The sequence below is a fragment of the Ursus arctos genome, unplaced genomic scaffold (genome assembly GCF_023065955.2).
Source record: "Ursus arctos isolate Adak ecotype North America unplaced genomic scaffold, UrsArc2.0 scaffold_14, whole genome shotgun sequence".
Lineage (NCBI taxonomy): Eukaryota > Metazoa > Chordata > Mammalia > Carnivora > Ursidae > Ursus > Ursus arctos.
In genome coordinates, this window is record NW_026622808.1 from 24586641 (window position 1) to 24604691 (window position 18051).

Genomic DNA, 18051 nt, shown 5'->3' on the forward strand with positions numbered 1-18051 from the left:
GACACAAAGAAATGGAAAAGCATTCCACGCTTATGGATTGGAAGAACAAACATTGTTTTTGTTTTGTTTTGTTTTGTTTTGTTTTGTCTTTTTTGTATATCTGTTTTAGTATTTCACTTTTGTTAATATTTATTTAATGTGGTTTTAAGTGGTGGTGGTAAAGAGAAGACATTTTATTTATTTTTTATAATAATTTTTATTTTGTTGTGTTAGTCACCATATAGTATATCTTTAGTTTTTGATGTAATGTTCCATGATTCATTACTTGCGTATTACACCCAGTGCACCATGCAATATGTGCCCTCCTTTACACCCATCACCAGCCTATCCCATTCCCCCAACCGCCTCCCCTCTGAAGCCCTCAGCTTGTTTCCCAGAGTCCACAGTCTCTCATGCTTCATTTGTTAAAAGGTCTATATACCCAAAGAAATCTACACATTTAATGCAATCCTTATCAAATTACCATCAACATTTTTCATCAAGCAGGAACAAACTATCCCAAAATATGTTTGGAACCACAAAAGGCCCTGAATAGCCAAAGCAATCCTGAAAAAGAAAAGCAAAGCTGGAGGCATCATGATTCAGAGATGTAGTAATTAAGACAGAATGGTACCGACACAAAAACAGACACATAGATCAATGGAACAGAATAGAAAACCCAAAAATGGACATACAACTACATGGTTAATCTTTGGCAAAGCAGGAAGAATATCCAATGGAAAAAAAAAAAAGATAGTCTCTTTAAGAAATTGTGTCTGGAAAACTGAACAGCAACCTGCAGAAGAAAGAAACTGGACCACTTTCTTACACCATATACACAAATAAATTCATATTGGATGAAAGACCTAATTCAGTGATAAAACATAGAAGACTCTAACCAACCCTTCACCTCAATGGGTGAATAAAGCCCCTAAGTTGTGGACACTAATCTTCCATATTTCAATAAGTAGATGCACAGTATGAACTGTACATTTATTTTTTTCCCCTCAATCAGAGCACTTATTTATTTATTTATTTATTTATTTATTCTTTTAATAATATTTTTTTATTATACTATGTTAGTCACCATACAGTACATCCCTAGTTTTTGATGTAAAGTTCCATGATTCATTAGTTGCGTATAACACCCAGTGCTCCATGCAATATGTGCCCTCCTTAATACAGATCACGGGCCTATCCCAGTCCCTCACCCCCCTCCCCTCTGAAGCCCTCAGTTTGTTTCCCAGAATCCATAGTCTCTCATGGTTCATTCCCCCTTCTGTTTGAACAATATTCTTTTTTTAAAAAAAGAAAGAACTATTTTGAGTAGTAATAAAATGCATGTTTTGAAATTTTGCTTGGTCATATTTATGGTCATTTTGACACTAAGACCATATCATGTGGATCTGTTTATTCAAATTTGTCTTTCCATGGAGACTCCACTGGGAGAGCGATGTTTGCTAATCAGTCCTTGCCAGGGGCTGTGGAGGCTTTTTTCCTGGAGCTGACTCAAGAGTGTAAAAGCAGGAGACCAGTTAGGAAGCACAGGAGGATGTTTATGGAATAAGTGCCTGACATGAAGCTTTGGATTTCTGAGGCATCCATTTCAAAGACAACCATGGTGAATAAACACATTGTCAATAGGGACACAATTACCAGGGAAGCATTCAGCCTGCTCAAGCCATGAAGTACGACCTCAAAAAGCCCTAGGTCACGTCCATGCGGACACATGAGTGACCCTGCTTTCCCCTTCAGCACCCAATTTCTGCTCATTTAAATTCTCCAATAAATCCCGAACCCACAATCCCCTAACCATTCTGACTATGGACCCTCATAAAGGCAGATCCTTCAGGGAGCTCACTCTCTCCATCCCTCTCAATGCATCTCCCCCGCTCTGAAACCTCTCCAGAAGGCCTTAGGGCAACTCCTGTACTTCGAGGACCTGTTAGTACTAAACCTGGTTTTGTTAGAGTTCTCTGATGGGTGCTGCTGGGGCCTGTCTTGCAGTCACAGTAAGAACCCAAGGGCTGGTGCAGCCACAGCAGAGGCTCTGGTCAGGGAAGCATCAGTGGGAATGTCCACAAGCACAGGGGTGCGGGGGGTGCCCAGGCTTTACTAGTGCAAGCATCCCTGTCAGGAGCCTGAGACTTAAACAGAACAAGGTTAGAGTCCACATTCAGGAAGAGGAATGAGGCGGTGATAACAAGATTGAGAGACTCTAGGTGAAAACGGGGGTTTTGTGTTTTCATCTACAATAAAGTCATGTGAAGGGCTTCGTGGCCAACTGTAGATTCTTCCATATGAAGCATACAACTCATGATGTTCTTTTGGGAAATCTAGGGAAAACTTACTTGCATGATGTAAGTCATTTGGAATGAAAGTATTTTTAAGAAATCCAAGATGTCCCATGTAACATACAGAGATTTCCAGGCATTTGTGATTCAAGATTGGGGAAAACATTAGGAATATATGAAACTGGACAAAGGGGAAACTGTGTGTGTATCAGACAGAGCATAAGCTTAATTAAGTGAATTACTTAAATGTATGGAGAAGTTGAATTCAAACAAATGGAATTTCCAGGAAATAAATAGAAGGAGCAGATTCTACTTCCATAGGCTGGTTGATGAATAGCAGTTCCAGCTTTGAGGCTGTGACCCCTGCAATCATGGGCACTTCTTCAGCCACAGGACCATTGACCTTTACATCACTGGAACCCCAATGATTCTTTTCAGAGCCCTCTTTATGTCTGTGTTCCTCAGGCTGTAGATGAAGGGGTTCAGCATGGGCGTGACCACCGTGTACATCACCGAGGCCACTGCACTTGCGTAGGAGCTCTGGGGAGCAGCAGAGCTAAGGTACACTCCTAGGCCTGTACAATAAAATAAGGAGACAACTGAGAGGTGAGAGGCACAGGTGGAAAATGCTTTATACTTGCCCAGGGCTGATGATATTCCATGTATGGTGGAAACAATCTTAGAGTAAGTGTAAAGGATCCCAGCCAGGGGAGCACCACCCAGAAGCACAATTAGAAAATACATCAACATGTCATTAAGAAAGGGGTCTGAACAGGCAAGTTGGATGATCTGATTGAGTTCACAGAAAAAATGGGGAATTTCCACCTCTGTACGGAAGGACAGCCGCAACAGCATTGAGCTCTGTAACAAGGAATTCAGAACACTGATGATCCAGGACACCAGAACCAGGAGTCCACAGAGCCGGGGGTTCATGATGACCAAGTAGTGCAGGGGGTGACAGATGGCCACACAGCGGTCATAAGCTATCACACTCAGGAGTAAATTGTCCAGGCATCCAAACACAACGAAAAAAAAAATCTGCATGATGCAGCCTTCATAGGTTATGACCTTGCTCTGAGTCTGGATGTTCCACAGCATCTTGGGGATGGTGGTGGAGGTGAAACAGATATCTACAAAGGACAGGTTGGCCAGGAAGAAGTACATGGGGGTGTGGAGGTGGGAGTCTGAGCCGACGGCCAGGATGAGGAGCAGGTTTCCAAACACAGTGATCAGGTACATGGAGAGGAAAAGCCCAAATAGGAGGGGCTGCAGTTCTGGTTTCTCTGAAAATCCCAGAAGAAGAAACTCTGAAATTTGTGTATCATTTCCTGGTTCCATGGAGGTGACTACCAGGAAAAAAAAAAAAAACACACACACAATAATTTTCGCAAATAGGCTTCATTTACTTATTTATTACATTTATTTTTTTCATTTTTTAGGTTTTTATTTAAATTCCAGTTAGTTAGCAGAAAGTGTACTATTAGTTTTAGGTGCACAAAACAGTGATTCAATACAACCATATAACACCCGGCACTCACTACAAGTGCCCTCCTCGATCTCCATCACCTATTTCCCCCCGTCCTCCACCATCTCTCCTCTGGTAACCAGGAGTGTATCTCTGTGATTGAGAGTCTGTTTCTTGGTTTGCCTCTCTCTCTTTCTTTTTCCCTTTGCTTATTTGCTTTGTTTCTTAAATTCCACAGATGACTGAAATCATGTGTCACTTGTCTTTCTCTGACTGACTTATTTCACTTAGCACACTACTCTCTAGCGCCATCTGTGTCATTGCAAATGGCAAAATTTCATTCTCTTTTAGGCTGAATACTATTCCATTTTCTATGTATATACCACTTATTCTTTATCCATTCCTCTATCCTGGACACCTGGGTTGCTTCCATGGTTTGGCTATTACAGAGAATGCTGCTATAAACATTGGGGAGCATGCAACCCATTTGAATTAGTGTTTTTGTATTCTTGGGTAAATACCTAGCAGTGCAATTGCTGGATCATAGGGTTGTTCTATTTTTAACTTTCTGAGGAAATTCCATACTGTTTTCTGGAGCACCTGCCCTAGTCTGAATTCCTACCAACAGTGCAAGAGGGTTCCTCTTGTCCACATCCAATCCAACACCTCTTGTTTCCTGTGCTGTTAATTTCAGCCATGGTGACAGGTGTGAGGTGTTACGTCATTGCAGTTCTGATTTGTGTTTCCCTGATGATGAGAGATTTTGAGCATCTTTTCACGTGTCTGTTGTCCATCTGTATGTCTTCTTTGGAAAAGTGTCTATTCATGTCTTCTGCACATTTCTTAACTGGATTATTTGTGCTTTGGGTGTTGAGTTTTGAAACTTCTTTATAGATTTTGGATACTAACCCTTTATCAGAAATATCATTTGCAAATATCTTTTCCCATTACTGCAGGTTGCACTACTAGGTATTTACCCAAAGGATACAAAAGTACTAATCAAAGGGGTTCATGCACCCTGATGTTTATAGCAGTGGTATCAACAATAGCCCATCTATGGAGAGAGCCCAAATGTCTATCAACTGATGAATGGATAAAGGAGATGTGGTGCATATATATAAAGGAATAATACTCAGCCACCTAAAGGAATGAAATCTTGCCATTTACAATGACCTGGATGGAGTTAGAAAGTATCATGGTAAGTTAAATTAGTCAGCCAGAGAAAGACAAATACTATATAATTTCACTTGTGTGTGGAATTTTAGAAACAAAGCAAATGAACATAGAGAGGGAAAAAGGAAAGACAAACTAGGAAGCCGACCCTTAACTATAGAGAACAAACTTAGGGGTGTTGGAGAGAGGTGGGGGGGGGATAGGTGAAATAGTTGATGGGGGTGAAGGAGGGCACTTGTGGTGATGAGCACCAGGTGTTGTATGGAAGTGTCGAATCACTAAATTCTGCATCTCACACTAATATTGCTCTGTATGTTTACTAACTGGAATTTAAAGAAAAACATGGAGAAAAAAGAAGTCTATACAATCCAATGATGAAGAAAGAAGATAGATATAATTTTTATAAAAATAAAATCATGTGCCATGTCAGACGGTGACAGGTGGTATAAAGGAAAAAAAAAGTCGGTATAAAAACGACTGGATGGGGAGGGTGCTAAGTTTTAATAGGAGTTCAGGAAGACCTGCAAAGAAGGTGACATTTTAACAGAGGCTTCAAGAAAGATGAAGCAGGAAGCAGGAGGATATCTGTCAAGGTGAGTATTCCCATAAAATTGTGTTTCATATGCAAAAAGGGGTAAGCTAACTAGCTTCACTTTGTAATGCTTCATTACAGGGCAAAGGCCCTGCAGAAGGCACTTACTGCAGATCTGCAGATCTCAACATGCAGTCAGTGTGGTGAGGGAATGAGCAAGAGGGAGAGAGATGAGAGGTGGTGGCAGAGAATGTTGAGGACCGAGGTGGCTTTCCTGCCACTGATGGAACTTCAAGACACAGGGAGTCCTTCCTTCACATGGTGTTCTTTGCATTCTATTACTTGTATTCCTGGGAGTTGTGGGAATGGAGATAGGTCCCTTCCTAATTTCCATTGTTGGTGAACATTCTGGCACTTAAGGGTCACATATTGGAATATATGAACTCGGGTATCATTGCCCTGAAGACTGCTCATGCCCCACAACACACACGCACACACACACACACACACACACACACTCACACACACACTCACACACAGATGCACAGAGTGCATTCTGATCTCCTGGCACTGTGTTACTATCATGCTTTTCTCACCCCAGCCACAATAATGTTGAAAGAATGATAGAAGGCAAGCAGTCAAGAAAACAGAAGGGGGAATGAAACATGAGAGACTATGGACTCTGGGAAACAACTGAGGGCTTCAGAGGGGAGGGGGTGGGGGAATGTGATAGGCTGGTGATGGGTAGTAAGGAGGGCACGTATTGCATGGTGCAATACGCAAGTAATGAATCATGGAACTTTACATCAAAAACTAGGGATGTACTGTATGGTGACTAACATAATAAAATAAAAAAAATTATTATTAAAAAAAAGAAGAAGGCAAGCAGTCAACATCAGATTACCTTTACTCTGAAGACAGTGTAAATAGCACTTAAATTCTAGTTAGTAAGCCTCCCAAGAACATGGAAACATGCACTCCACTTTAATACAATAATCTTGTGTCCTATATTAAAGAAACATAAAAAAGCAATTCCAGAAACACAGAGAGGAAAGAAAAGGACACAAGAGGGCAGAGATCTAATAAGCTCAGGGGGTCCCTGAGAGAGGGTGATCAGCAGAAATCTTCCCTGGTTCTGGCAGCATTCCAGCCCCATTTCACATCCCCTGATGCCCAGAATAATTAACAAAGAAGAAAAAAAAATGCATCAAACAAGAAAGGAGTGGTATTTTTATGATATCAAGATATTTTAGTCATTGAATATCCCTGTAGAAAAATGTGCAAAGGGAATAAACCTGCAATTTACAACAGAAAGTACACAATATAGGATAATAGAAGGGTTTTTTAAAAAGATGAAATAATAAGAGATTTTCCAAATGATTTTAAATGCAAAACTTTTGGAATCAGACAACCAGGTTTTGAATGTCAGATCTACCACATATAAGCTGTTTGAACTTGGGAGAGACAAGCAATCCATTCCAAATGTGAATGTCTTTACTGAACTAGTGGGGATAGCAGCACCTGTCTCCTAGGGTGACAGACAGCGGTCGTTAGTATGTGTAAAAAGCTTACCATATAGTTCCTTCCTGTAAGTAAATGAGTGATTATCACACAAGTGAAGAGATTTGGCTGAGTTTTTTCTTTCACCTCATACATATTCCCATAGTTTCCACACCTCTTGGTAATGAAGCATTACAAAGTGAAGCTAGTTAGCTTACCCCTTTTTGCATATGAAACACAATTTTATGGGAATACTCACCTTGACAGAAGATGCTGAGAAGTGGATGTAAATAGAGAACTGCTGTTGCAAGGAAATAGCTGCCTGCATGGGTCTGGGGCTTTCCATAAATACGGAACACGCTCAAAAACACACATCTTAGAAAATTCACAGCTCACATCTCCATTCCAATACTCTGTTTTCCTGCTTCCCTTAGCTGCAAACTCCTTGGATATGTTCTAATTTCCCTGGAACCACTTGAGGTCTTCCAGTTCCTTCCCCCTCCTCATCCAACTGTGTTTCCATTCCCACCACGTGTTGTCAACAGTGATGCCTGTATTGCTGAGACCAGTGGACACTTCTCTTTTGAACACATTACATAAATTAATTAATGAGCCTACCTAGTCTCAGGTGACCTCATGTAAAACTTCTCAGATTCCATTCTCTCCAATCCTTTCCTGAAATACCTGCTGAGCTCTCAGACTCACCTGGGTGGGGTCTATAAGATGAAGGTCTCCATCTCAAGGTCCCAATTTCTCCCTTGATGGTTGATAATGGAGACCAAAGTTCTGTTCCCAGACAGGACAGCAGGAAGCAGTGAAGCGCGGGTCCCCCAGCCAGACTTAGGAACCCAAAAGCAACAACCATGTCCCGGCCAGTCCAAGGATTCACATGCTGAAGTTCTGAAGCAGAGGAGATATTTACAGCTCCCTGTGTCTGCTCACTAGGCGCTGTTTCCATTGTTACTCCCTCCTCAGAGCACTGCATTCCCTGTGGGCCACTGGTCTGGATAGAAAGGAAACTTTTCCTGCTGAGACTCTGTTCCTGGGAGACCAGAGTAGAAGTCAGGTGAATCCAGTTTGCATTCCTCCTTCTCATGAACTTGCCTGCCTTCCAGAGATCTAACCTCCTTGCACTTTCCCTTAACCTTGAGATGATATTTAATTGTTTTAGTTGAGGGTTTGCTTTACTAGTTATAGCTTTGGGGTGATGTTAATAAATAAGCCATGTGATCTTTTTCATGTTTGGTTTTGAAAGAAAATTCCAAGTATCCACCTTAAAGTCTGAAATAAATTCTGTGTTTGTTCCCTCAAAGGGAGGGCCCCTGAACTGATATCAAAAATGCCTCTGACAAAGACTTTAGTAGGCAGAATAATGTCCGCAAGATATTTCCACATCTTAATCGACAGAATCTCTGGGTATGTCTTGTGTATTCAAGGGAGAATTAAGGTTGCAAATAGTATTAACATTACTGGTCAGCTGACCTAGGATAAAGTTATTCTGATGATCCAGGTGAGCTCAATAGATCAGAAGGGACTTCAAATGTGGAAGAGGGAGGCAGAAGACTTGGAGTCGGAGAGAGATCTCGAGATGCTATGTTGCTGGCTTTGAAGATAAAGGGAGGGCACAGGAGTCAGGGAGTACAGGTGGCTCTAAAGATGAAATAGGCAAGAAAACCTGTTCTCCCCCAGACCTTCAGACTGAGCTCTTCTCTGCAGACAGAGTGATTTTAGTGTAGGGAGACTTATTTCAGACTTCTGACTTCCAGAACTATCAGAAAATAAATGGTGTCATCATGAGCTTAGGAAAGATGGTCACAGTAGTTCCTGAGGGAGAGCCTGCTCTGTGCCAGGGAATTTCCCGTGAGCTCTAAAATTTTACTAAGTTCTCAGACCAAATCTTTAGATGTAAACCTCCAGTTTACAGGTTAGGGAACAAAGGCTTCCAAGGTTCATTTCCTTTCCTGAGGGAAAAGAGACACATGCAAACTTGTCTGACCACCTAAGGTCAGATCTGAGGTGGGTGGGCGGATTCTGGGGGAAGAAGAACGCACCTGACTCTGACACTGGACCACAGCCTTAACACACAAACATGTGTACAGACCAAGACAGGCAGCATCAATGACTGGGAGCTAGTTACAAACGCAGACTCTCTGGGTCACACTTGACATGCCAAATTAGTAACAGCACTTCCCACGTTATGACAGTCAATAATTTATCCAGACATTTTCAAGTCATCTGGAGGCAAAATCATCCCTGGTTGAGAACAACTGGCCCATCTCATTGCATTCAAGTCAAAGCACATCCATTCATAATGACCCAGTTCATAATTCTGGGTTGTTCACTCAACCCTTTCAAGTCACATTTCTACAAATGAGGAATGAGGCTCATCATTTTATGGTCCTCATAGAATGCCTTTTGCAAAATATAAATGAGACAATCCATATATGATTATGAGCTCAACCCAGTGCATTAAACGGTCTAAAGAGATCTTTTATAACATCAAATGTTTTATAAGTGAAGGACTAAATGTCATATTTTAATCTGTATGAAAAACAGCAAACTCTTAATTGATTTGTCAAAAGAATTATGAATCCAAGGGTTGTTGTGCCCATGGTTTTATATCAAAAGAACTCACTTTTGCTTGTTGGAGAAGGAAGACCAATTTTCTAAGGCTATGAGGAGGTGTTCTCCCACCAGAAGTCAATGTTTTACAGACCCAGAAACATGGTCAAGAAAAGTTCCTCAGTCTTAGATTTGGAAAAAAACTTTCACTCAGGTCTGTGGAAGGTTTCAGTGTTGGAGCTCTGGAAGCTAGGGAAGTTCAGGAAGGAGTAGTAAACATTGGATGCACCTGAATTCTAACCTGGTCTCTTGGGAACAGAGAATCTATAGGAAAAAATTCCATTCTGTCCAGATAAGTTCCCATGGGGAGATGTGCTCAGGGGTTGGAGTAATAATGGTAAATGTGTCTAATGAGCAGGTATAGGGAACAGATACAGCAAACACAGGAGCTGTAAATATCCCCTCTGCTACAGCCCCTGGGCATGTTCAACCTTGAGCTGGAGGAAACATAGTTTTTGCATTTGGAGTCCTAAGTCTGCTGGGGGACCCATGCTTCACTCCTTCCTGCTGTCCTGTCTGGGAACAGAGCATTGTTCTCCATCATCAACCATCCAGGGAGGAATTTGGACCTCCACATGGAGGCCTCCCTCTCAGATACCCCATCCAGGTGAGTCTCAGAGCTCAGTAGTTATGTCAGGAAAGGGTCAGAGAGAATAGAAGCTGAAAGCTTTTACCTGAGGTCACCTGACTGTCTAACCAGTGAAGCCTGGGGCCAAGAGACCATTGTGTTTGTGGTTTGTTCATTTTTTTTTTTCGGTGTGGTGAACTCATTCATTTATAGTCAACTTATTTAATATATTAAAAAAAATGTCTGTTGAACTTAGCATGAAAATGATTTGCTATGCACCCTGACTATGTACAATGCACTCTGATATTTTCTATTGTGCTTTATTCTATTCTATTCTTTTTAAAAAATTTTTATTTAAATTCAATTAATTAACTAGTCTATTGTTAGTTTCAGAGTAGAGTTTAGCGATTCATCATTTGCATACAACACCCAGTGCTCATTACTTCAGTGCCCTCCTTAATGCTCCTCACCCAGTTACCCCATCCCCCTACCGTCCTTGCCCCCAGCAACCCTCAGTTTGTTTCCTGGAGTTCACCATCTTTTATGGTTTGTCTACCTCTCTGATTTCCTCTTACTTCATTTTCCACTCCCTCCCTCTATGATCCTCTGTTGTTCTTGTTTTTTACCATAATTTTTATTACGTTATGTTAGTCACCATACAGTACAACCCTAGTTTTTGATGTAAAGTTCCATGATTCATTACTTGCGTGTAACACCCAGTGCTCCATGCAATATGTGCCCTCCTTAATAGCCATCACTGGCCTATCCCATCCCCCACCCCCCACCCCTCTGAAGCCCTCAGTTTGTTTCTCAGCGTCCATAGTCTCTGATGGTTCATTCCCCCTTCTGTTTTGTTTCTTAAATTCCACATGACTGAAATCATATGATAATTGTCTTTCTCTGATTGATTTATTTCGCTTAGCATAATACCTTCTAGTTCCATCCATGTCATTGCAAATGGTAAGATTTCATTCTCCTTGATGGCTCAGTAATATTCATATATATATATATATATATATATATATATATATATATATATATAATTCTTTATATTCTTTATCCATTTACCTATTCATACAAACCACATTTCTCTCCCATGTCCTCCATCCCTGTGCTAGTGGCTCCCTGCTTCTGTTCTCTCATCACTGGCAACTTCTGTGAGCACAGATTCTCTCATTCCTTCATGCAATATGTATTTATTCCTACTGTTCCCAACCAAACTATGTCAGGGGGTAGTCAAGAGTCTGTATAACACACCCCAGGGCACTCAGAGTTTAGCAGGGAAACATACATAGAAGTAAATAAAAGTTACACAACGATAACTCCCACATGTAAATTACTGCAAGAGAAAGTGTCCTTTCTTGTGGAAATGTTAAAACAAAACAAAAGAAAACAAAACAAACATTCGTGAAGGAGATGACTCCTTGCAGTCTGAAAGAGGTGAAGGGATTGTGAAGATAGAGAGGAGGTGAATAATCCCTAAGAGACCAGTGAGCGACTCCAAGCAGAAGGCAACAGGTACATGGAGTCTCTGAGCCTGGAGACTGGGGCTTCAGGTGAAGCTACAACTCAAGTTCGGTGTTTGTGACATGGATGCGGGCGAGGCAGCATGAGTGGGAATTTGGGGTTCAGTCTCCAGCGGGGAGTCACGAGGAAGGGGTTAAGGTGGGGAGGTAGACAGTAACTTAAATGCAATATAGAAATATATCTCCGGGTAAATGTGAATATTGGCTAGAGGGTGCCAGTCTGTGGTAGGTAGAGAGCCAACAAGGAGCTGAAAGAAGGCTGTGGAACTGGACACCCAGACGTGAGGGAGCAATGGGGACATTGGAGAGAAGAAAAAACTCAGCCAAATCTCATCGCCAGTGATAAGCACTCATTATCAACAAGAGGGAACTATGCTAAGCTCTTTACATATATTTCCTGACTCTGCCAACCACCTTGAGATGACGGACACCTCTAGCCCTACTATTTTGGAGGGGTGATATTAACATTTAGAACAGTTTGGCCCTCCAAGTTCAAATAGAAAATATGCAGAGATTTAAAATAAAAATCTGAGTTTCTGATTATAAAAGTTTTGCATTTTATATCATTTAGAAAAGTTCTTTTAGCAAATAATCTTTCAACATCCCCCATTTTTGTTGTACTGTGTGTATTTCCTTTTGTGTGTTGTGAGTGTCTTCCCCTTGCTTGTTATTCTGGTGGGATGTTCAGTGGGTCAGATGACCTGATAGTGTAAAATCCTCTCTACTCTTTCTTTTGGATAAATCGCCTTTTGCTGCTTCATTGTTCTGGCCATCTAGGAGCTGTAACTGGGGTTGGAATGTTGCCAGAACCAAGGACCTTTGCTCCTCCTCACCATATCTAGGGGCCCCCTGAGCTTATTATATCTTTCTCCCCACTTTCCTTCCTCAAAATTTTTGCAACTGATTTTTTTGTTTCTATTTATTTATTTATTTATTTATTTATTTATTTAAGAGAGAAGAAGAGGGGGAGATAGAAGAGATCACAAGCAGGGGGAGTGGGAGAGGGAGAATCAGACTCCCTGCTAATGTGTGGCTTGAACCCAGGACCCAAGGATCATGACCTGAGCTGAATGCAGATGTTTAACCAACTGAGGCACACAGGTGCCCCTTTTATGTTTCTTTAAATACTGGACACAAAATGATCCTATTAAAATGGAGACCCATGATCACAGGCTCATGGGAGATTAAACTCCTGGAATTTGTAGGAAGTTTGACATTTTTAGGAGAAAGACAATTGGATATCTTCAGCTTGCCATGTGTCCTGTTTGCCTAATTATTGTGGTGGAGGTGACAATAGCCTGGTAGTGATTTTTAAACCAATAAATGAACAAATGTAAAGCAGAATGGTGAAGGGTAGTGAGAGATACAGGCTTCCAGTTAAAGAATGAATGAGTCATGGGAATAAAAGGCACAGCCTAGGGACTATAGTCAGTAATATTGTCATAGTGTTGTGTGGTGACAGATGGCAGCTCCACATGTGTTGAGCAGGGTGTAACGTTTAAATTGTTGAGTCACTGTGTTGTACACCCAAAACCAATGTAACATTGTATGTCAACCACACAGGATTTAAAAATTAACTTAAAAAACTCAAGTATTTTCTCAGAGCCTTTGTACTGGTTGTTCTCTCTGATGGGCACACATTTCCCCAGGTAACTTGGTGTCTCCTGCTGTCTCCTCCGTGAAGGAGGCCTTGTGTAAACATGGGCTGGCCTGCCCGAGCAACCTGTGGAAACTAACACCTCCATCCACTCTTTCCTTTTATCCCACTTTGTATTTCTTCATAGCACCTGTCACCTTCTGATATTCTATCTGATCTTTATCTGCTTATCTTCTCCACCACTGAATGTGCAGACACTTGTTTCCTGACACCTGTACTCTTTGCCTGGAGGTCAGTCAGTACTCAAGTTTATCCCTCAAGCGTGTGGCAGAATTTCTCATTGAAAGTATAAAATATATGAGTACTTGGGGGAAAGGCCAAGGGTGGGATGCACGTTCCTATTCAGAGCTGGGAAGGTCTTGAGAGGGGACAGATTTCATATAAAACCTATGGAAATTGACTTTGTGAATGTAAAATAAAAATTGTGGAATTTCAATGATATTTGTAATGTTCATTATAGAGAAAATTAGTCATGTTATTTTTTGTTCCCCGGTAGTGACCTCCACCACATGGAACCAGGAAATGATACACAAATGTCAGTGTTTCTTCTTCTGGGATTATCAGGGGAACCAGAACTGCAGCCCCTCATATTTGGGCTTTTCCTCTCCATGTACCTGATCACTGTGTTTGGAAACCTGCTCCTCATCCTGGCCGTCAGTTCTGACTCCCACCTCCACACCCCCATGTACTTCTTCCTGGCCAACCTGTCCTTTGTAGACATCTGTTTCACCTCCACCACCGTCCCCAAGATGCTGTGGAACATCCAGACTCAGAGACAAGTCATAACCTATGAAGGTTGCATCACTCAGATATACTTTTTCCTGCTCTTGGCTGGATTGGACAACTTCCTTCTGGCTGTGATGGCCTATGATCGCTTTGTGGCCATCTGTCACCCCCTGCACTACACGGTCATCATGAAACCCACCTACTGTGTACTGTTGGTTCTGGTGTCCTGGACGATGAGTGCCCTGAATTCCTTAATACAAAGTTTAATGGTGTCATGGCTGTCTTTCTGTAGATTGGTGGAAATCTCCCACTTTTTCTGTGAAATCAATCAGGTGGTCCAACTTGCTTGTTCTGACAAGTTTCTTAATGACACGGTGATGCATTTTGCAGTTGCATTGTTGGGTGGTGCTTCCCTGGCTGGGATTCTTTATTCTTACTCTAAGATCGTTTCCTCTATATGTCGAATATCATCAATTCAGGGCAAGTATAAAGCATTTTCCACCTGTGCATTTCACCTCTCACTTGTCTCCTTATTCTATTGTACAATCCTAGGAGTGTACCTGAGCTCTGCTGCTCCCCAGAGCTCCCACGCAAGTGCATTGGCCTCAGTGATGTACACGGTGGTCACACCCATGCTGAACCCCTTCATCTACAGCCTGAGGAACAGAGACATAAATGGGGCTCTGAAAAGAATCGTTGGGGTTCCAATGTTGTAATAAGTGCCCATGATTGCAGGGCTTACAGACTTGGAGGCAGTAACTATTATTTTTTTATCAGACTATGGAAATAGAATCTGTTCCTTCTATTTATTTCCTGGAATTTCCATTTGCTTGAATTCATTTTCTCCACACACTTAGGTAACTCACTTTATTAAGGTTTCACTCTGTCTAATACACAGTTTCCCCTTTGTCCATTTTCGGCTGTTCCCAATATTGTCCCCAACTTTGTGTCACAAATGCCTGGAACTTTCTGTATCTTACTTACATGGGACATGTTGGATTTCTTAAAGTAATTTCACTTCAAATGACTTATATCATGCCAAGTACATTTTCCCTAGATTTCCCCTAATAATAATCATGAGTTGCATTCTCCATATGGAAGAATCTACACTTGGCCACTAAGCCCTTTATATAACTTCATTGTAGAGGAGAATAAAAAACCCCAGTTTTCACCTAGGGTTTGTCAATCTTGTTACATCCCTACCATCATTCCTCTTCCTGATAACGTGGACTCTAATACTGTCCCCTTTAAGTCTCAGTCTCCTCACAGGGATGGTCAGGTTAGGAAAGCCCGGGCACCCCCTGCACCCCTGTGCTTGTGGTCATTCCCACAGATGCTTCCCTGACCAGAGCCTCTGCTGTGGCTGCACCAGCCCTTGGGTTCTTACTGTGACTGCAAGACAGGCTTCTGCAGCACCCATCAGAGACTCTAACAAAACCAGGTTTAGTACTCACAGGTCCTGGAGGGCAGAGGCAGAAAAGTCTGGGGGGAGAGGGAGTGCAGAGTTTCAGAGAGAGATGAAGGCCAGACCTGGGGTCCTGCCTTTACTGGGGTCCATGGGAGGGTGGCTGGAAGTTTGCAGGTTCCCTCTCTATTTATGATTTTAAAACATAGGAGTGAAATTCTGGCACGGAAAGGGAAAGCGGGGTCACTCATATGTCAGTATTGAGGTTACCCGGGGCTTTCTGAGGAGGTGCTTCATGGCTGGAGCTGCCTGGCTGATAGTGTCCCACACATGACAATATGTTTATTCGCCATGGTCGTCCTTGAAATGGATGCCTCAGAACTCAAGCTTATTGTCAGGCACTTACTCTACAAACATGGTACCGTGTTTCTAACTCATCTTGTTTTATTCTATGTCCTGTGTGTCCAGAATGCCCACCATAGCCACTGGCAAAACCTGTTAGCAAGTATGTGTCTCCCAGTGCAGTCTACATGGAAATACAAATGTGAATAAATAGCGTGACCTCATATGTGTCAGTGTCAGAGATGACCGTAAACATGAGGATGCATTTTATTTGGGTTAATGCCCAGTAGTGTAATTACTGGATCATATGGTACTTCTATTTTCAGTTTTTTGAGGAACTTCTATTCTGTTTTCCACATTGGCTGCTCCAGTTTGCATTCCCACCAACAGTGTGCAAAGGTTTCTCTTACTCCACATCCCCAGCAACACTTATTGTTCCTTGTGGCTTTCACTTTAGCCATTCTGACAGATGTGAGGTGATATCTCGTTGTGTTTTTGAATCCATTTCCCTGATGATGAGTGATTTTGAACATCTTTTCACGTGTCTGTTGGCCATTTGTGTGTCTTCTTGGGAGAAATGTTTTCATGTCTTCTGGCCACTTTTAAATTTAATTATTATGTATTTACATTTTTAGTGTTGAGTTGTATAAGTTCTTTATATATTTTGGATATTAACCCCTTGTTGGCTATATCACTCACAAATACCTTCTCTCATTCAGTAGGTTATCTTTTTGTTTGTTGATTGCTTCCTTCACTGTGGAAAAGCTTTTATTTTGATGTAGCCATTTGTAACATAGTTGGTTATAGAGGGTATAATGCTAGGTAAAATCGGTCAGTCACAGAAAAACAAATACTGTGTGATTTCACTCATATGTAGGATTTAGGAAGCAAAACAAACAAAGAAAAAAGAGACAAACAAAAGAACAGACTCTTTAATATGGAGAAGAAAGTGGTGGTTGCCAGAGGGGAGATGGGTGGGAGAATGGGTGGCATAGGTGATGGCGATTAAGAGTACACTTATCGTGTTGAGCACTGAGTAATGTAGAGAATTGCTGAATCACTGTATTGCACACCTGAAGCTAATATAAAACTGTATGTTAATTACACTGGAATTAAAATAATAAAAAACTTAAGAAATAAAAGCATGCAACATTTCACACCACCCATTTTATTACGATCCAAAATATTTCTTTTTCATGCTGTGCATGTATGGGGAAGCATGGAAGATTAGTGTCCACACCTGAAGGGGTTTATTCATTGAGGTGAAGGATTGCTTAGTTTCTTCTATGTTTTATCACAGTTATCTTACTGTTTCTACTTGAAAACTTCCACTGCTACCTGCTAAGATGACTCTCTCTATTGTTCCATGAAATAACACCCTATTCCTAGTATTTCTAACAAATGCTAAGGGATAGAGAATGAGCAATATCAGTAGTGTCCATTGTGCACCTTCTTCCTCCTCAGAAATCTCTTCCCCCTGCATGTCCAGAGGATGCTTCACACAAGAGCTGGATGTCCTGCTAGTCCTGTGGTTCAGAGTCACCGGTTCTTCTGCACAAACATGCATGTCTTTTGTACTCTCGAAGTGACCTGGAAGGGAGCCCACATATAGTCACTTGTTCATCAAGTCATCGGAAATGAACGTGAGTAACAGAAAGATCATGACTCTTCTCCTTAATGTCAGATCATGTGCCACAAGTAAAAAGCAGTACATGTTCTAATTGCTTCAGATCTTTTCACTTGGATGATTGTGTCAGTCAGCTCTTGCTGTGTAACAGGCTGTCTTTGTCAAATGGGATAGCATAATACCTTAACAATCAAATGGAATTATGTGCTGGGGAGCGTTTCTGATCTCTGCTGGGTCCTCATGGGTCTGGAGTCAGGAGTGAATCTCTGTGTTGTGTTTATTTTTTTTTAATATTTATTTATTTGAGATAGAGAGAGTAAGAGCAAGTGAGAGAGAGAGAGAGAGAGAGCATGAGTAGGGGAGGTGCAGAGGGAGGAGGAGAACCAGGCTCTCCACTGAGCAGGGAGCCTGACACAGGGTCAATCCCAGGACCTTAGGATCATGACCTGAGCTGAAATCAAAAGTCAGATGCTCAACTGAATGAGCCACCTAGGTGCCCATCTACATTGGTTTCTAAGACTCATCCGTGATGTTGTTTTTGGTTGTGGTGTTCTTCTGTCTTCAGGTAATATTGCCTCTTATTACTACATTTCCATATGTAGGTTAATCTTGTATTCATAGAAAAATTAGTTTAT

The 18051-nt window shown here is 41.6% G+C and overlaps 2 protein-coding genes across 2 annotated transcripts; one reads left to right on the top strand and one right to left on the bottom strand.

Moving 5' to 3' along the window:
* Nucleotides 1–2678: 2678 nt before the first annotated feature.
* Nucleotides 2679–3611, bottom strand: LOC123000616 (olfactory receptor-like protein OLF4). Its single transcript, XM_044381099.2, has one exon. The coding sequence runs from the start codon at nt 3609–3611 to the stop codon at nt 2679–2681; it is 933 nt and encodes a 310-aa protein (XP_044237034.2).
* A 10214-nt stretch (nt 3612–13825) lies between these two features.
* LOC125283729 (olfactory receptor 7A5-like) lies at nt 13826–14758 on the top strand. Its single transcript, XM_048226431.1, has one exon. The coding sequence runs from the start codon at nt 13826–13828 to the stop codon at nt 14756–14758; it is 933 nt and encodes a 310-aa protein (XP_048082388.1).
* Nucleotides 14759–18051: the final 3293 nt, after the last annotated feature.

What these genes read in the sequence shown, in the direction of transcription:
- LOC123000616 (XM_044381099.2), bottom strand. Translation starts at nt 3,611, where the DNA reads ATGGAACCAGGAAATGATACACAAATTTCAGAGTTTCTTCTTCTGGGA.
- LOC125283729 (XM_048226431.1), top strand. Translation starts at nt 13,826, where the DNA reads ATGGAACCAGGAAATGATACACAAATGTCAGTGTTTCTTCTTCTGGGA.